Below are 20,445 nucleotides of genomic sequence, written 5' to 3' on the forward strand. Positions count from 1 at the left end.
GCAAATGCCACATTCAGCTTTGAATGTAAGTTACCTACAAATACTTCTCCTTGTGCATAACCCTGTGGCACGCCCAAGGAAGACATTTGATAGATGTTCTGAATGAGAAGATTGGAATGAGGTGAGTCAGTGTTGTCACTAAGCTAAACACACATGGAAGGGTGAAGTAGTTAGAATAGACGCAGAGGTGTGTGCCTGCGTGTGCACATATACACACGTGAGCACACACATAAGTATGCGTTTGGTAGAATGTCAATGCATGCCTCTTATATTAAAATATAAGGGAAATATCCTGAAAATCTGTGATTCTAAAGGATTGGTTGCTGAGCTATAGAAATGGATGCATGGGAAGGGGCAATAGAAGGAAAAGTTTAGGGTTTAAAATAGAGAGCTTCCCAGTGCTAGGCTGGAAAGCCCACAGCAACCGTGGAGAATTACCCAGCATACAGAAGTTCTAAGGACTGTTGTCTATTAACCTGGGTTGAAGGTCAGTCCACTGCCCCTGGTCACCAGGTTAATTAGACCTGACATTGTTGAGGCATCTGCCAGAAGCCTGGGCTGGAAGACAGCTTCCCTACCACAGTCTTCATGCTCTGAAGAATCCCTAGTAAGTCATTTCTGGAATCAGAGGTGGAGTCCAGGGCCAAGAGTCTGGTCACTTGACCTCATACTGGTGAGACGGAGGCAGGGGCTTTGGTGGGGTTGTCAGGCCCACTTAGGGCCTCTGTATCTCTCTCTGATCTATGGCATTTATGTTCTTCTTGAATCCACCTGACCATCTGCAAACTGAAAGGTGGTCCTTTCAGCCAAAGGAAAGGATGAAAGTGGAGTGTGTTTAAGCTTAACCTTGGCCTCCAGTATAATCAAGGAAGGGGGGAAAAGAAGAAGGTGATAAAGGTTCCTTCTAACTCACTACTTCTGAGTCCTGGAGGAAAGGAATGCCTAAGGGAACTGACAGGGTAGACATGGGCACATGAGTAGTTACCAGCAACATTAAGATTAGCAGTGAGAGAGAAGCAGAGGGAGAGGCCCATAGGGGCTGAGCTGCCAAGGCTCCCTGTAAAAGGAATCAGACCAAGCAAAGACTTGGGGGAATCTGGCAGCTAGATGGGGGTACAGAGCTAGGTAGGCCTCTGAGCAACATGCAGAGAATCCTGGCAAGAGACGAAGCAGGAGCTGAAATCCTCCCAGGCCCAGTATGAACAAAAATTATAGGAGCCTGGATTCTGGATGGCAAAAAAAAAAAAAAAAAAAAAAAAAAAAAAGTTCTCACAGTAGAAAATTTCAAACCAAGCAAAAAAAAAGAAAATTTGAGTCTCATGTGGCAAGACTGAATGATCAAAGAAGGCTCCTTTTGAGGGTCAGAGCACTACCTCAGGGCACTCTGGGTCCTAATCACCCAGAAAGGGTCCATTACTAAATAGAGACTTTAGACAAAATGTTTGACAGGTTCTGAGGAAACAGCTGTGGTTCTGGGGGTAGGTGGAGCCCTGAAGTGTAAAATAGGGATTTTTATGTGAAATGGAAGAAGGGATGTCATAAACCAGCTGCCACCATGAAATGGACCCTGTGGAGCCTCACTTCACCTCCAATAGTTTGAGTCTAGCTTTAGGGAACATAGGAAGGGGAAGAAGAGGGAAAGCGAAGCTCACTTGGTCCTCAAAAAATGGAGTTGAGAAAGGAGCCAAAGTTCACACAGGTAATGAGCTTGCCCTTGTGCGAGGCCACCAGGAACAGAGCTAGTTTGTCATGTCCAGACCCCATAGGCTCTCATGCATAGGAACTGCCTAACCTTATACCTTGTACCACAGGGGCACTTGAAGCCCAGGGAGAGCAGGCTCCTGTTATAGTCCTCTTGCATCTACCTTTGCTTTAGCACTGAACTACTTCTAACACATTTTACTTGTCTGTCTCTTCAGTAGCCTGGGAGTAACTCAGAGTCAAGGGTTGTGAATTCCCTTCTGTGTGTGCTGTCTTGAGCATAGGTCCAACACACCAGAGGTGGTAGCGAATGTTGACTAAATGAGATAAGATGAAATTATTTTCCTTGACTTACTCCACTACTAGGTAAGGACCATGTTCCAGTTTTCATCACTTCCTGTCCTTCTGTGTGTGATGACAGTGTCCTGCTCAGAAATAAAATCCTGTGAAGATGCCCAGAAGACCTGTTCAGTGATTACCTGTGGCATCCCGGTCACCAATGGGTCTCCAGGCAGAGATGGGCGAGATGGACCCAAAGGAGAGAAAGGAGAACCAGGTACAGCAGGCTGGTCTGACTTCTTAAATCTCTACTCCCAAGAAAAGACTGTTCCCTATGAGGGATCTAGCAAAGAGCCATGAGCAGGCTCACCTTCCATTATGATGGGTGGTGAATAACAGAATAATTCCTGTACAATTTTATTCTCTCCAAAACAAAAATGCTTCTGTGGTTCTCCTGGATCCCACCTTTCCACACGGGAATTAATGAGGTGTGGCTGTCCCTAACGAGGGGTGTCCTGCCTGTCTGGGTAGCTGCTCCTGGGATGCAGGAGGATCTTTTGTTTTCAGGTCACCACTACTGTACTGGTTTCTGCACTCGTGAATCTGGTACAGGGCATTTGATAGAAGAGAATGAGCAACAACCACAGGGTCACATTTCCTTCATCTTCCAACAGGGCAAGGGCCCAGAGGCTTGCAGGGCCCTCCGGGGAAAATGGGGCCTCCAGGAATTCCAGGAGCTCCTGGATTAGCAGGACTAAAGGGCCAAAAAGGAGATCATGGAGGCAGTTCAGGTAAGGACCTCATCCCAGCACAGTGTGGGCTAAGGGGACCCAGAGCCCTGGGAACTTGAGGGCCAGGGAGGGAAGTGACCCTTCTCTTGCTGCCCCACTGGCAGATGTTCACTTCTGCTTCCTGACCCAGCACTCTCATTCCTCCCAGTCTTACTTGGGGCCTGAAGGGATTCCCATGGGTGCCTGAGTACAGACTTCCCACGCCTGTCAACCACCCCCTGAGCAGGCCATTGCAGAACATGGACCCCCTGCTCTTCTTCAGCTGGAACAGTGCAATGTGAGGCTCCAGGATGCGAGGGAGGAAATGGGTCCTCTAGGGTGTTCACTTTAAGTCTATTGTCACAAGAGTGGCATGAAAATGGACTGCTTCATAAGAGCCCTGCTTCTATACAGTAATTGATAAAGTAACTAAATAAAGTAACTAATTCAGAGTGAAATAAAGTAACTAGTAACAACAAAAGAAAAGTGATGACCACATATTAATATTTGTCCACAGACCTATCACTATTATAAAAATATTAAAGTGTTTGCCTGGAAGAACAAATAAGAGAGAATGATGAAGAATAGTTTTCAAAAAAAAAGAATGAGTTAGGTTTTATTTTTTTATTCTCACCCAAGAATATGTTCATTTATTTTAAGGAGACAGGAAAAGATAGAGAGGGAGAGAGAGAGAAACATCGATGTGACAGAGAAACATCAATCAATTGCCTCCTGAAAGTGTCCTAAGCGGGGACAGAACCCACAACCTAGGTATGTGCCCTAATTGTGAGTGGAACCCACAAACGTTTGGTGTAGGAGACAACACTCCAACAAACTGATCCACCTGGCCAGGGAAGCATTTTTTGATAAATAATTATAGTATTACAATATTTAAGCACTATGTGAAGAAAAGGATCCAGACCAATTGTTTAGAAGTTGTTGTTATTAGTACTAGTTTCAGACATAATTTATAAGAGTTATAAATTATATCTGCAAATGCAGGAATACAGTTTTTATTTTCTCCCTTTTCCTTTTATTTTCTTATTTTACTGCAATAAGCATAACTTCTGAATGAGCTTCCCCCACACACAGAAATACTCTGCTCTCCAATTTAAGGTCTTTTTCTCAATACATACCCTTCTCCACATTGCCTTGCAGTTGCTGAGACTACGCTGGCTGACGTAGAGAGAGAGATAAGGCACCTGAAGTCACAATTGTACCACATGAAAAAATGTAAGCCTTCTTTCTTCACACAATGTATTCCTAACTCTTGCCTTTTTCTTCAGACTGCTCTAGGATTTCAGGAGGGTGGAAGGGAGTTAACATATCTGAATACTTATTCTATAACAAGGCCTGGTCTAGTTTTGCATTTTCTCAAAATATGGTTTCATTCAACCCTCTCACCAATACTGTTTGTGGGTATTATACCTATTTTATTTACAAGTGACAGAAAACAGTCTAGGATTCATAAATAATTCATCTAACAGCACACAGCTGAGAAGCAGCAAAGGAAAGACTGCATGGAGGTTGGCTGACTCAAGAATCTTTGCTCCTTCCTCAGCATCCACTGTACTCAGATGGCTGTCCATGGCTCTTTCTTATCCTGGTGTCTAAGCATGATATCAGGCCCAAATATGTTTTCCTATGTTCACCTGCACCAGCCCAGTTTATAATGCATGGACTGTCTCAAGGGTAGGATATTCCAGGAGAAATCAGGCTTTTTGCCAGGGCCTTGCTCCACCACTGAGGAGCTCTTCCTTACTAGGATGTGACCTCAGGTGATCAGGAGGTTGAGCACAGGCTATTTTTCAGAGACCTCAGTACCCAGTCAAGGGCCCTTGTGCCTGCTATACTGGGCTGGCCTCCAACTCAAGTCAACCCCTCCCTCCTTTGTGATTTCAGTACAAACATTCTCCTTGGGCAAAAGATCTGGAAAGAAGCTCTATGTGACCAATGGTGAAAAAATGCCTTTTTCCAAGGTGAAGGCTCTGTGCAATGAGCTCCAGGCCACCGTGGCAACCCCCAAGAGTGCTGAGGAGAACGAGGCCATACAGCATGTGGCTGAGGACAGTGCCTTCCTGGGCATCACAGATGAAGTGACCGAAGGCCAGTTTGTGTATATGACAGGAGGGGGACTGACCTACAGCAACTGGAAGAAAGATGAGCCAAATGACTATGGCTCAGGGGAGGATTGTGTGGCCCTTCGAACAGACGGACTATGGAATGATGTCTCCTGCTCTTCCTCCTACCTAGCTGTCTGTGAATTCCCAGCCTGAAAAGGCATTCCTCAACCCATCCTTGGCTCTCTGCAGAGCTCTCTGCTGCTCTACAAGAGAATTCAGTGATGGTTTTCTCATGCCCAGTGTTGATTCATCCCTTCGTGCGGTTGGGAGGAAAAGGAAGTGATGTATTTGATTGTGGGATGAGGAAGTGAAAAGTGGCTGAAAGTGGGACATGAAGGTTTCTGGTCCTGCTTGTGGCAAAGGACACCCTCTGTCCTGCCTAAGAGCACAGCTTTGGGTCACAGTCAACCATGGAAAGGGCCCAGGCTAGCCCTCTCCTTTCCAGTGAGGACACTGCAGACCCCCAGAGGAACCAATGCAGGGCCACATGGGTGTCAGAGTCAGCAGCAGATCTCAGCCTCCAAAAGTTCCAATTCCTGTTTGTCCAAGTGCCACCACTATTGATGCCAAACTCTCCTACCCTTGGTTCCTTCCCATGGCTAGCCCAGCCCTATCTATGACACGGGTACTGTCTTTAGTTGTTCGTGAGCTGCACCAGAACACCCTTCACCACCAGAATGTATCACCTGGCAGTATGCAATTACAATCTTAGAACTTCCAAACCTGTAGAGAATTTTTATAAAAGTTTATTTGAACCAAACAAAGGATACTTGAAGCAAGACAACAGACCCAGAAAATGCTTCTCAGAATGACACTTTGCAGGTTCTTTTATGCATTTGGAGTTAAGGAGGGAAGGTAAGAAAGATTACACAAAGGTGAATGAAAGCAAGGTGGGGAATGGATTACAAGATAGTTAACAAGATTATGTGTACTCTTGAGGGTGTTTTCTCTTGAGGGGCTGAAAACAGGCATTTCAAAGGTGTGTTACCCTAGACGCCCAGAAACAATGGACACAGCTTGCTTAAGACTAAGGTAAACCTTTTACTACAAATGTTACATGCCTCAGTGTGGCTATTCACCATGGCCGTCCCTCTTAGAAATATATGATCACAACACCCTGCAAAGATACTTTCCATAGAATGTTTTCTTCCACACCAATGTAGGTGACAGTGATTAGTCTCAGGAATCTGCTCATCCTGCCCAAGTGGCTATGATCTCCTTATAGTCACTAGGGTGGTCTTGAGGAAAAAAGGACAGCCTTCCCTTCCTGCATATTTTAGGAAACCGATTTCACATTGTGGCACATGCAGCATCATCACTGGGGAGCCCAATGGTCAGGCAGACTCCTCACTACCCTCTTCACAGGGCACTATTGGTCTCAGGTTCTTCGTGTTCAGTACCCCCTTCCTTCTGTGGCATCCTCATCCCATTATAGGTCAATGGGTCCTTTATTGGTAGAGACAGGAGGAAAAACTCCCCAAAGTGAGGTTCACACCCTGTGGGTCACCCAGTCAGCAACTCAAACCTCCCTCTGAGCAGGATTCTGACACTGTAGGCCCACAGTCCTGCTCATGACCCTGCATGGCTTTGAGCAATCTCTGGGTGGTGGGCTGAGATTCTGCAGAGCCCATGCAGCACACTGTGGGGAGAGACTGGATCACAGCTCCAATTCTATGCCATTCACAATATAAGATTTGGGAAATGGGCCCTTCATGAAATATGTTTGTTAAAATTCATTTCCACTTTATTTTTCTCTGTATCTCATCTAACAGGGAGAGCACCTCATACTTAGTAAGTACTCCATGAGTATTTGTTGAATGGGTACACTCATTCAAAAATTCCCCAAATGGATGAGGGGATAGGATAGCGAGGAGTGCACATACGGAGAGATCTCTTCCAGGTGCCCTCCTGCTGCAGGCCTGCCAGGACCAGAATGAGAGTTGGATTGGGACATGTACAAGCCATTAGGGCTACAGGGTGAGGGTGACAGGACCTGTGCCTTTGGCCTCTAGCATACCTAAACTGTCATGTCACTGAATTTTTAACTCCACAAGTCTCTTTTGTTAACCCCTGCACTTGGGGTCAAGACAAAAAAAAATTTGTTATGCAGAGCAGAACAATTCACTATTTTCAATTCAAATCCACACTGCTTACCAAAGGAATGGGAAACTGCTTAAAGTGTAGAGGCACCTATCAAACCATGCATTAAGGCAAATAGAAAATGGAAAGACCACAAACTTACCAAGAAAAGAGGACACACATAAGATGACTCAGAAAAACAATTACTGCAACCAAGAATAAAAGTTACACCTGAATTTTCTCATAGCCAAAAAAGCAATGAGAACACAGACAGGTAACCAGTACATTATTCTTCTTATTTTATGTAAAGGGGAGCAGTGAGCATGGTCTACCCTGAGGGGAATGTCTTCTTTGTATATACTGTGCATAGAGGACATTATCTTCAGCCTATAAATCTGTAAAAGACGCAGTCATGTACTTCACATGGATGTTTCACAGTATGTAATGATCACCCCCTCAGTCAGGGAAACTACAATGAAAATCTGCAGGACACACTCAGATTCTTCCATTCCCCTTGCAGGTTTCTCCTTGGCCTGTTCTTACCGTTCTAGCACCTATTATCTTTTCAGAGCTCCTCTCTCCAAATTTAGCCACTTGCCATTGTTCTCCCCTCACCTAGAACTGAGGCAACTATCTCCCTGTATTCACTTATTAACTCTTATCAGCAAGCAGTGGGACCCATGCAAGTTAGCTCAAGAGGATGTGACATTAATCTAAAGATACAGGATTCTACTTTCAGCCAAGATGGAGGCATAGGAAGATACACTGTGCCTCCTCACACAACCAAAAGAAGGGCAATGACAGATTTAAAAACAAAAATCAACCAGAACTGCCAGAAAAGTGAACTTCATGGAAGTCCAACAACCAAGGAGTTAACGAAGAAACATTCTCCAGATAGGTAGGAGGGGTGGAGACAAGCCGCTGGGACAGCATGCAGCTAGGTGGTACCTGGTGGAGTGGGTGGTCCCACATTTCTATGCAGATAAAAATGGAAAGAACAACTGGGGAGCAAGACAAACTGCACTGCCCAGGGTTCCACTGCAGGGAAATAAAGCCTCAAAACTTCTGACTGAAAAAAAACTGTGGGGGTTGTGGCAGCAGAAGAAACTCCCAGCCTCAGAGGCGAGTTCATCAGAGAGACACACAGGGTCCTAGAATATACACAAACCCACCCACCTAGGAATCAGTGCCCAAGGGCCCAATTTGATTTTGGATAGTGGAAGAAGTGACTGAAAGCTGGCAGAGAGCTGAGAAGGCAGCATTGTTCCCTATTGGACCCCTCCCCCACATACAGTGCCACAACACAGCAATGTGGGTTGCCCTGCCCTGGAAATACCTATGGCTCTGCCCCTTACTACAACACAACAGGCACTCCCAGACAAAACAATGGCCCAAATGAAAGAACAGATCAAAGCTCTAGAAAAAAATACAACTAAGCAATGAAGAGATAGCCAACCTATCAGACACACAGGTCAAAACACTGGTAATCAGGATGCTCACAGAAATGCTTCAGTATGGTCCCAAAAGGGAGGAAAAAGTAAAGGCTATGAAAAGTGAAATGAAGAAAAATGCACAGGGAACCAACAGTAACAGGAAGAAAGCCAGCACTCAAATCTAAGATTTGGACCACAAAGAAGAAATAAACAATCAACCAGAACAAAATGAAGAAACAAGAATTAAAAAAAAAAGGGGGGAAAGGCTTAGGAGCTTCTAAGACAACTTTAAACATTCCAACATCTGAATCATAAGGGTGCCAGAGGAAAAGAGCAAGAAATTGAAAACTTATTTGAAAAAATAATGAAGAACTTTCCCAAGGAAATATATTTCTAGGAAATAGAGGAAGCTCCGAGAGTCCCAAAGAAGTGGGACCCAAGGAAGTATACACCAAGGCACATCATAATTACATTATCCAAGATTAAAGATAAGGAGAGAATGTTAAAAGCAGCAAGAAGAAAGGACACAGTTACCTACAAAGGAGTTCCCGTAAGACTATCAGCTGATTTCTCAAAAGAAACCTTGCAGACAAGAAGAGACTGGAAAGAAGTATTCAGAGTCATGAAAGGCAAGGACCTACATCAAGACTGCTCTATCCAGCAAAGCTATCATTTAGAATGGATGGGCAGATAAAGTGCTTCCCAGATGAGGTCAAGTTAAAGGAGTTCATCATCACAAAGCCCTTATTATATGAAATGCTAAAGAGACTTATCTAAGAAAAAGATTATCAAAACTATAAACAGCAAAATGACAACAAACTCATAACTATCAACAGCTGAACCTAAAACAAACAAACAAAAACAAACAAACTAAGCAAACTAGAACAGGAACAGAATCACAGAAATGGAGATCACATGGAGGGTTATCAGTGGGGGAGTAGGGGAGGAATGGGGGAAAAGATACAGGGAATAAGTAGCATAAATGGTAGGTACAAAATAGACAGGGGGGAGTTAAGAATAGTATGGGAAATGGAGAAGTCAAAGAACATATCTGTACGACCCATGGATATGAACTAAGGTGGGGGAATGTGGGTGGGAGGGGGTGCAGGGTACAGGGGATAAAGGGGTAAAAATGGGACAACTGTAATAGCATAATCACTAAAATATACTTAAAAGAAATATAAACCACTAGACTACAAGATAAGAAGGGAAACCATTAAATAAAAGCAAGAGTGGCTTAAATCTTATTGACCTACCAATAGTGCAGAAGGGCTCCCCTTTCTCTTCATGTGCCAGGGCTTGTTATTTCTTGATTTAATAATGATGGCCATTCTGACAGGTGTGAGCTGATATCTCATTATGGTTTTACTTTACTTTTCTCTGATCATTAGTGCTGTTGAGCATCTTCTCATGTGTCTATTGACCAGCCCTAAGTAGTCCTCTTTGAAGAAGTGTCTATTCAGGTCCTTTGTCCATTTTTCATTGGATCATTTATTTATTTTATTTTGGTGTTGAATTTTCTAAATTCTTTTTTTAATATTTAATTTATTTATTTTAGAGAGAGGAAGGGAGGGAGAAAGAGAAGGAGAGAAACATCAGTGTGTGCTTTGTCTCTCTTGCACCCCCCACTGGGGACCTGACCTGCAACCCAGGCACATGCCCTAGACTGGGAATTGAACAGGCAACCCTTTGGTTCCAAGGCCAGCACTCAATCCACTGAGATACACCAGCCAGGGCAAATTTCCTAAGTTCTTTATAAATTTTGGATATTAACCCTTTCTCACATGTATCAGCATATATGTTTTTGCGTTTATTAGGCTGTCTTTTCACTTTGCTGAAATTTTCCTTTTCTGTCCAAAATCTTTTTAGTTTGAAGTAATTCCATTTGGTTTTTTTTTTATTTTCTTTCACTTGCCCAAGGAGAAATATCAGAAAAAATATTGCTACAAGCAATATGTGAGATTTTACAGCCTATGTTTTTTCTAGGACACTTATGGTTTCGAGCCTAACATTTAAGTTTTTAATCCATTTTAAATTTATTCTCGTGTGTGACAAAAGAAGGTTGTCTAGTTTCATTTTTTGTATGGCTGTTCAATTTTCCAAACACCATTTATTGAATAAACTATCTTTAGCCCATTAAAAATAAATAAATAAAATAAAGATACAGGATCCTCATGAGAATCCACATAGAGCACCGGCAATTCATCCGGGCTTCCCAGGACTTGCAACCAGAGAGAAAGTACGGACTCATGGTGACTCTCCAGACAGTCTCTCTCCCTCCCTCAAGAGCTGAGGGCAGGCAGTTCCCTTCACTAAGGGACATACCTTGATTACACCTCTTGCACAGGGTCCAAATGAAGGTAGGGGCTCCACAAACAGACCTTTGGGGCCTCAGGTAACACAATCATCCAGGACTCCAGGAATGGGGATGACTCCGAGTGACCTTTGAGCCCCACTGCAGGCATTCTGAGATGCTATCTTTCTTTGCTGACTCTTCAAAGGAGTAAGGATTGAGGGTCATGTCTCTGAGCATCCCTGGAAAGGAAGCTGGTATTTAGATTTCTCTGGAGCCTGGGCTCTGCCTCCAGGGTAATGCTCAAGGCAGAACAAAGCCTGGGTCTCTGTATGCCATGAGAGACTGAAAGAGAGGTAGTCAAGTGGGTGGGAAGTTCAGGTTTGGAAGCATCTCCCTAATACATTGAGTGACATGTTGGCTCCTTGGGCCTCGATCCCCCATCTCCACTGGTCTATCAAGGCTTCTCCCTTCTCAAAAAGAAAGAATCAGTGGTCACACACAGTTTCAGTTCTGTGGGGCCCATTTCAGGAACAAAAACTACAGGATATGAGAACTGTTTTTAGTTTTTGTTAGGTGTCAATTTAGTCCAAAGTAATTGTACCCTGAACACTTAATCACCTATTTCTCAAGTCCACAGAAAGCCAGTCTGAGTAAGTTAGAATGGCCAATCAACCCTGGTCCAGATGGGAGATGTGAGTTTAAGTGACATGTACAAGTCAACGGTCTCCTGTAAGGTTAGAGACACGGGATTTGCTCTATGAGGAAAATATGTTAGAACAGTCTACTTTTAGTCTTCAATCTGCTGTGTAAAATCTATCACAAATTGTTTGAACACTTTCAACCTTAATTCATAGAAGCAGGATTTTTGAAAATTCTTTTCAGCAGGGGATGTAAACCCTAAATTCAAACTCTTCTCATTATGTAATCATTAAATGTGACTTCAGATGTAATAAAGCTGTTACTTTATTTTTTTTTTAAAAGTCACTGGGGTTGCTTCCTCTGCCACAGTGAAAACAGCTATCAAACTTGCAACATTGAAGGCCAAGTCTTTGGCCTTGATCTTGAAATTGCAGGGTCTCACTCCTGCACAGTAATCTCTCTTTAGAGTCCAGCAGCACTGCTGTTCTCACTCTCAGCCATGCCCCAGCCAGAGGATGGAGACTTGGGGCACCAGCTAAAGGCCTAGAGTTCACATTTGTCAAAACTCCTTTCTGCCCTGGACCAGACTCTTTCCCTTTTGTGCAGCTGCCAGAGACCCCACAGCAGGAGGGACTACAGTCAGACCCTGGACCTTGTATATGGATGTGGCAGAGAGCCTCTGACCTAAGGGCTGTTTGCTCACAGTTGTGTAACTGATCTGTACTTTTGCGTCTGATAAGACTCAGGGATTTTGCTTCTCATCAGCCAGGAAGAGACCAAATGTCATCAAGGGGCTGGGCTGGACTTGTCGGGAAGTGCACTTTGGAGAGTGATGTTGTCTTAGTAACCCTGAGTGACTGATGGAGTGCTGGGAAGAGAGGAGGAGCCCAGGGCAGGGTCCCTCTGGAAAAGGGGTGCTTCCAATCCTTGTTGCAACCTGTGTGTGTAAACAGGAGAGTGTCCCAACCACGGGCCAGTGGCATTTCCAGGAAAGCACAAATGTGGTGCTCAAAAGAAGCAGGAAGCAGGTAGTCATTTGTTAGCTAAGCAAACACATGGGTTGAGGTAGTCACTACAAACACAAGGTCCCTCCTGCCATGTCCTGGCAAGCAGATACTTGTGCCACCCTCAGTGGTTCTTCAAAAAGTGGCCAGCAGAAGAGCTCAGAAGGCTTGATGAATTCATAGGATCAAGATGGTGCCACTCTGGATCCAGAGGATCAAGATCAGAAATCTTCATTTTCTGAGCCCCCCAGTTGACCCAAGTGTTCGGCCAGCTTGGGGAACAGCTGCTCAAGAAAATGCCATCACCATAGCTGCTTTCTGCCTGCCTCTCACCTTTACAGGGAGCCCTGGAGCCAGGAGGCCAGGGCTTCTGCATCCTTATAGGTCCTACATGAGGGAAGGGGGTTCTGTTGAACTCTGTATGTCAGACCCCAAGTGATCTCCTTCCATGATCAGTGCCCCGCTAGTACAATAAAAAGCAACTGCTGGCCAAAATCCTTCCCTGTGCATTGCCAGGGTCTGACTGCTTCCTGACTTCAGGCTCTGGGTCTGGGCCTGGAACTGCTCTGGGGAATGTCAGAGAAGGCGGGGCACTGGGCCCTTGAAACCTGATGGGGAACTGTGTGCACATGAATTTGGGGGTGCATGTGTGGGTGTATCAGTTTCTGTATAGAAACCAGCAGACTCAGTGCTTGAAATCCCCAGCATCCTGCTGTGAGGGGTCTCAGCCCCTGCCTTTCCCCCAACTCATAACCAGGTGCCTCTCTCTGCACACCCATCACTGTGGAGCTCTAGGTGAGGTATATCACCTCTGGGTGCTTGGTCATAGACAAGTGGGCCCACGAAGAGGACCTGAGCTGTACACTGGGGCCATAGGTCTCAACAGAGATTGTGTGGGTGATCACATGATCCCATCCTGCCACCAGGTCTTGCGTCCCCTTGGCACCATTGTCCTCCCCTCCCAGGTCTCTATCTGACCACTGAATCGAAGGTTATTCCAAACCCCGTCACCCCTATAACATCCTGTTTTATTTTCTTGTTAGTGAATGTAGATGCCTAAAATCATCTTGACCGTTTCTTTGTTTGAGTTTGTCAGTGTAGCAATGTCATTAAGAGGACTCTGGAGCCATGCTGCCTGGACTCAAACCCTGGCTCCACCACCTCGTTGCATGTGATCCCAAGCAAGTCACATACACCCTGTGCATTAGTTCCCTGCTTGGTGAAAGTGGGTTACTGACTGGTAGTACCCACCTCACAGGGTTGTTCTGAGGGACAACTGGACTGATACAAGGAAGGCAGCTGGGAGAGCACTGGCCTGCAGTAAATGCCATGCCAGCATCTGCTCTTGTAGTTGCTGTGATTAGTATGATGAACTGTGTCCTACTTGGCAGTCCCAGGGCCTAGAAAAGGTTTGAGGACCACCTCACTCTCAAATACTGTGGAATGAATGAATGATTTGCACTCCTCTCCCATAATGACTGACCCAACACCCTTCCCTGGAGCTTAACTCAGCTCCAAGCTGGATCCAAGAGAGAAGAAGCCAGACTTATGCTGGACCATGACTCTGGGCACAGCCCCCTTTCTAGGGTATTTGGTTTTAGCTGGGCACCTGGAGCTGTGGCTTCATGCTGCCCTCTGCTGGCGTCTCTAAGACAGGGCTGGCAAACTCAGAGAGACTCACTTGGGAGGCCAAGTGAGGGAGGAGGCCACATGAGCTCCTTGGGTGCAGCTTTTGATGCTCCTAGTTTCCTCCTCTCCCCTTCTGCCTTGATTCATATACCCACTTGGAATGCCCTCCCTAAACGTCCTACTCCATAAAGCCAGACCCAGAGGCACGCTGTCACTGGTGACCAGACAGCCCTCACTGTCCAGAAAGCCCTGGTACTGGTGGAATTCTCAGTTCCATATCTGTGTGTCTGTCTCATTTCCAAACCTTCACTGTGAGCTCTGCAGAGCAGAACCCAGATGCCATCTTGACCCTATATTTTGTCTTCTTGCCCCAGATTTCGATGTCTAGGCTGATCCAGAAACCCTGTGGGGACAGGACTGGCCCTGTGGAGGCTGGATGTGCAGGCATCTCCCTGAGCTACCTCTGCAAACTTTTGAGGGATGGCTGTGAAGGGCAATCAGAACCAAGCCCTAGACTTTCCCCGCCCCCACCCCTCAGCATCAGTGGGAGAGTCTGCACTTTTCTCTGAACCAGGATCTTTTGGAGAACATCACCAAGAGTTTACTTGTGATCTTTGTGGTGACCCCACGTTCTCTCAACAGTGCAGTGGAGGTCAGGCTGAGGACCTGTATGTGACCCAGGAAACTAGAGAGGCTGCCCTGGGACCTGTGAGGACACCACAACAGGGCCTGGCATGCAGAGAGATGGTGGGGATCTCCAGCAGGTCTCAAATGGAGGTGACACTGTTGTCCCACCAGCTGTCAGTCTGTGTTATGTCACAGTCTTTGCACTTCCTGGAGGTCCAGCTGATGGAAGCACGAGGATTCTCACAGAGGTCCCAGAGGTGCCCTCACTTGGCTCACTGATGCAGCTCAGGGGATCGCCCTGGTTGGGTTCCCTCAAGTGCAGCAGAGCAGGGTCCTCTTAAGCCAAGAATGGCAAACACTAGCACACGTGTTGCCCATCTCCTTTCCCATGTCAGTGGCAGGCATAGTAATCAACTGCTTTCTACTCAGCCCAGATGAGCCCCTGGAAGCCATTTTAACCTTGCAGCTATTGCCAAGGGATCTGAGAAGGTGTGAGGAAAACAACTCATTGTCCAGCCCTGCCTGGCACTTCTGCCAAGTTCAGCTTCCTGTTCACATAAGAAACTATGACACTGGCAGTCCCAAAAGTACTATCAGATTTCATATGGAGAGCTGTATGTGTGACCCTTTCCCTAGCAAGATCATCCTCTGCAGACAAATTCTGCCCTCCTGAGCTGAGCCTTGCTCGTGATCTGTCTCTTTCCCTAGACCCTCTCCCCCAACACTGATGACATGTGGGTCCCAAGCACTCCAAAGGCAGGGACCAGAAAGTGTGGTGTGCAGTTTGGATGCACCATGTGAAAGGGTTCTGAGGAAGCCAGAGGCAGAAGCACCCACTGGGTCCGAGAGGGAGGATGGACAGATGAGTCAGAGGTGCCTTAACACCACACTCAATGTCCATGCTTTTTTTTTTAATTTTTTAATAATGAAAGTAAAGTATATTTACCTCTGAATATAGCTTTAACTCTAGCCCATAAATTTTGGATACTTACTGCTGTTTGAGTTTCTTTAGTGACTACTAAGATTATACATTTTTTATGTTTCATCACTATTGGCCATTTGTATTTCTTATTTTATGAAATTTCATTCTTACATATTTCCCCTCCCATTACTACTTAGCTGTTCATCATTTTGTTAATGATTTTTCTGCTGCATACTTTGAAATGAATCAGCATTTTTATTTTATTCTGTTGTTTTACTTTTATGAAGAGAAGGTTTACAATTTTTTTGTGTAGTCAGATGAAACATTTTTGTTTTGTGTTTTCCTCTCTGCTATCATGATTAGATAGTTCTTCTCCTACCCAAGACTATATAAATTACTGCCTCTAAGTTGTTCGGATTTTTAATTTTATACATATAAGTAAAAGAATCTGTTTTCATTTTTCTGCTAAATGCTTAACCATTTTACAGAGTTATTAATGGAATGGTTCATTATTTTCTTGTAATTTTGATCATCTATTTTTTAAATTTTATCTTTATTGTATTTTTTTTCCATTTCCATTTAGTCCCCTTACACCTCACCCCCCCCCAACTTCGGTGGTTGCTGGAGTTAATATACTTTTACCATGCATGTATGATGTATATGTGTGTATATATTGGGTATTTGGGTGGTTTTTACATTGTTCTATTTATTCCTATGTCAGTAACACTCTACTGCAATTATGTTATTTTCTAAAACTTTTTAACATAAGATGAACAAGTCCATTCTCATGTTATTTAATTATTTTTCTGACTCTTCTGGGATGTGTATTCTTCCAAAAGACCTCATGATGAGGTCTTCCCAGCCCCACTCTTTTTTGGAACTCAGTCTTTGGAGAATTCACATCCTCATCCTCTTCCTATCCTCTCAGGCCCTCTGTAGCCATGGTCAGTGTGCTGGGCTTCCCTAAATTCACACTGGTTTTACACACCCCTTCCTGCCCTGATCCAGCTTGCTGGTCACAGAAAGTATTTGCTTGGCCTGAAATTGTCACCTGACCTTTTGGCCCTAGCATGGCCCCAGCTATTCAGGGATTTAACATAAGTGCAGAAAGGCTGGCAGTGGGGCCACACTGCTATTTCCTCAGACCACAGAGCCTAGAAACATCTTAAAAACTCTTTATTCAGCCCTATAGTCAGGAATACAAATAGGAATTAAGGATTTCCTTCACTCAACTCTTTCATTTATTCATTCTGTCTACTTACTAAACAAATACGAAAAGTGCTGTTTTGCTCATGCAGGGAGGGCCCTTGTGAGTGCCTTTGTGGCTCAAAGTTGTTTGAGTCAGGTGGTCTGAGAGAGACTGCATTGCTTAAGTAAATGGAAGTCAAATAGGTTCATATTGTAAAATTATCCACTAAAGATGGGGCTACCTATGCTGTAGTAACAACCCCCAACTCTCACTCCAGGCCCAGGTAGATCCATCCAAGTGATCTTCAGAGACAGTTGTTGTCCGTGCATTGGCTCAGGTGTCCAGGATGCTGGGTTACACAATAACATCATAACCACTGATGCTTCTGTTCTCACCACAGCCATGGAAAAGTGGACCCTTCAGAACTGTGTACTGGCCAGTTCTGTTTCCACCCAGAGGCAACACTGGTCACACACCTGCCTTCATAGGGTCTCTCTTATTGAAACTGAGGGGAAAAAACAGTAAAATCTACCAAAGGATACCTGCTATTAGCCATATGGAGTCTTAACAGTCACAATTTGATTGAACAATAATGAGTGTCTTGGCCTCTGAGCAGCTTGGTGATTGCACCAAGAAATGTCTCTCTTCTCTTTTCCTGACTACAGGATTTGACAATCATCCACTCATTTCAAATCTACTTGTTGAGCATCTCAACTGTGCACAGGAACACAAGTCTACAGCTTATCCCCAGTGTTAGGCATGTGTAGGGCTGTAGCATCTATGAGGGTATGACCGGTGGCCTGGATAAATATTTGACTTATTTAACTTAATATTTTGTTCCACTGATAGATACCTGGTTTCTTGGCTCTAGTATAGAAATCACAAGTAACTTAAAAACACAAAGCACACCATTAAATTTGAATTAAGGATACCTGCAAGACAAGAGTGATTGAAAATGCCTTGAACTTAAGCAACTCAGATGTCAGTGTTTTACATCAAGGGAATTCAAAACAAAGGTAAGATCCTAAGAAAGCAAACTTTACAGTGCCCTCCATGCCACTTCATTATGGAGGGCACTGTAAAGTTTGATATCAAGCAACCGTTTCTGAGCTTTGTGTGACACAAGATTCCCTATGATTGCACAGTCAAGAGAGCAAAAACAGAAGGTGGTGTGAAAAGGAAGAAAAGAGGTGAGGGTGTCAGGAGAGACACAGACACAGAGAGACACACAGCATGTGAGCTAGTTTGTGGCAGGAGTATTGAGAACCAGGAAGTGATCTGAGAATATTCTATTAACTGAACAGCAGCTTCCCTATGAAACTGCTATGGTTGTTACCTTCCAGACATAGAAAGACCCCAGTCTGCTCCCATGATGCCACCTGGCATTGTAAGGGGTAACAACAACTTTTGAGTTGTAAGTCCTGCCTTCACTTGGCACCTAGGCTACTAAATAGAGACCATGGCTACTTATAGTTGGGGTAGGTCCAGTAGTGTTTAAGATCTGTGTTAACCTCAGCCCATGAATGTGAGTGCAGGAGAAGTTTCTGTGCTCAGGATGGGTTAAGACCTGAATTTTCTGAAATACTTGCCTTAGTTCTCTGCTTCAGAGGATGTGTGTCTGTAGACTCCAAGTCACCATTCTTTCTTGTTCTGTGCACTAGAGAACAAACCAGATCCCACGTTGGGTGGATCTGAAGCCTCTTTCTAGAAGTTGGGATCTCAATACTACTGGCTTTCAACACCACAAGAGATTTTTTTTCTTCCTCCTGAGTCACAGATTTATGCCATTTTTTCCCTACACTGTTGTCAAGAAATGTTTGGCTTAAGTTCTGGGGTGAGTAGTTGTCATTTTTAGAGGGTCTACACAGACCAGCAGGACCCAGCATGCATTTTAGTAGCCATATTGTTCTCTGGTCAACCCCAGGTTTTGTTTATCAGACCAGAGATATGCATCTGAGATAGGGAAATTCATTTCCACAGGAATTTTGATTTGATATCAAGCAACCGTTTCTGACCTTTGTGTGACATAAGATTCCTTATGATTGCACAGTCAAGAGAGCAAAAACAGAAGGTGGTGTGAAAAGGAAGAAAAGAGGTGAGGGTGTCAGGAGAGACACAGACACAGAGAGACACACAGCATTGCTTGTGCAACCCAGTCCTTGAGCCACTTCAGAACTCTTCATTCTCAGGAAGAATGCTTCCCCTTGGCTTAAACCATATCCAGTTGCTCTTTTAATTTTATTTGCAATGAAAAGGGGGCCTTTCTAAGCTCCCCAGCTCATTGGGTCCGGCTGTGGCCCCTGTACTGAAGATTATTTGCTCACTATTGCATAACTGACATATTTCAGAAACTGCCAGGAACTGGGGATTGTTTTCAGTAACAGCAAACATTCTTAGCAAAGAGCATGTGCTGTGTGCTATTAGAAGGTAAGGCTTTTTGTTTTCACACATGCTGTCCTACATAAGCAATGTAATTACAGACGTGTTGGGAAGTGGGCTGGGGATTAGGGGTCCCATCAGGAAGGTCCAAAAAGGACAGTTTTCCCAGTTCTGGGAGCAAAGGAGAGTGGTTGTTTTCCTGTCTAGGGAAGGGGTATTTGTTGCTCCCTCCTAAGAGCCTATAGTTCATGCTGGTGTCGTTCCAATTCCTTAAACACAAGTGCCATTTAACTCAACTAATATACATGGATATTTGGCATAAAAATTTACAAGTCAAAAGTATAAGGTTTGGAGTCAGAAGACCTTACACACAGCCAGGCTGCAGCACTGATACAACCTGTGGCCCTGTGCAAGTCTCCTCCCCTCTCTGTGTCTTGGTTTCCATATCTGTACAATGAGGAAGGGGATCTGCCTAGGTTGTTTCTGAGGCAAAGTGGGGAAAAAAACCTCCTGAAACTGCCAGTCTCGAGGAGGACTGTGAGCATGGCTGGATGCCCTCTGTGCCTGAGATTTCAAATGGCATTGGGATTATCCAAGTAGTGTTCCTTTCCATGATCCAGGAGGCATATTGACACAGATAGAAATAGGTCCTGAGTAGCAAGATGAGGAGGAGGCTATGTGATGGAAGGCCTTGCAGTCTGTCCAGGGAGCGGATGACTTCCCATATCTACCGATTGTGCTGTACAGCTTCCATGGCTTAGGCCTTGAAGCAAGATGGAGCCACTAGAACCTCCCAGCCCTTGGGCTTCAGCTTGCATTGGCTAGAGGAGTCTGGGGCTCCCAGGGAGAGGCCCAGAGCAGGGATACACATCTGGCTGCCATCAATAGAAGGAACCTGAGCCATAGACAGAATGAGCTCATTTCTGGGGTGAGGGTAATGAGAAAAGAGAAGGGAGGTTTAAGGCTTCAGCATGTCACCATTAAATGGTCAAGAAGAAAAGCCAGACTGACTGGTGTGGCTCGGTGGATTGAATGCCTGTGTGCAAACTGAAGGGTCCACAATTCAATTCCCTGTCAGTTCACATGCCTGGGTTTCGGGCTGGGTCCCGAGAGGGTGCTGCACTAGATGCAACTACACATTGATGTTTCTCTCCCTCTCTTTCTCTCTCTTACCTTCTATAAATAGATAGATAGATGATGATAGATAGATAGATAGATAGATAGATAATAGATAGATAAATGAAGAGGAGCAGGGGCTAGCAAAAGAGGATGACAAGAACAGCCATAAAGATAAAAGCAAGAATAGTGTCTCAGAAGACAAGAGGAGGAAGAGTAACAGAGAAGTTGAGTAGTTGGGGGCACTTCTGTGTCTGAC

At 44.7% G+C, this 20,445-nt stretch overlaps 1 protein-coding gene across 2 annotated transcripts; it reads left to right on the forward strand.

The window, feature by feature from the left end:
* Positions 1–493: 493 nt before the first annotated feature.
* Positions 494–5,590, forward strand: LOC114497120 (mannose-binding protein A-like). Of its 2 annotated transcripts, none has more exons than XM_028512732.2 (5): positions 494–607; positions 2,068–2,257; positions 2,655–2,771; positions 3,909–3,983; positions 4,653–5,590. In XM_028512732.2, exons 2-5 carry the CDS (start codon positions 2,077–2,079, stop codon positions 5,024–5,026), a joined length of 747 nt encoding a protein of 248 aa, XP_028368533.2. In that variant the 5' UTR covers positions 494–607; positions 2,068–2,076; the 3' UTR covers positions 5,027–5,590. The 2 variants fall into 2 exon arrangements, with proteins under 2 accessions (XP_028368533.2, XP_035882643.1); XM_036026750.1 differs by having other exon boundaries at positions 510–673.
* The last annotated feature ends 14,855 nt before the right edge of the window (positions 5,591–20,445 follow it).

This window comes from Phyllostomus discolor, chromosome 5 (assembly GCF_004126475.2).
Source record: "Phyllostomus discolor isolate MPI-MPIP mPhyDis1 chromosome 5, mPhyDis1.pri.v3, whole genome shotgun sequence".
NCBI classification, from domain to species: Eukaryota; Metazoa; Chordata; class Mammalia; order Chiroptera; family Phyllostomidae; genus Phyllostomus; species Phyllostomus discolor.

Coding starts and splice junctions, on each gene's coding strand:
- LOC114497120 (XM_028512732.2), top strand. CDS start 2,077: ATGTTCCAGTTTTCATCACTTCCTGTCCTTCTGTGTGTGATGACAGTG. Junction 2,772..3,908: donor AGATCATGGAGGCAGTTCAG/GTAAGGACCTCA, acceptor ATTGCCTTGCAG/TTGCTGAGACTACGCTGGCT. Junction 3,984..4,652: donor ATTGTACCACATGAAAAAAT/GTAAGCCTTCTT, acceptor TTGTGATTTCAG/TACAAACATTCTCCTTGGGC.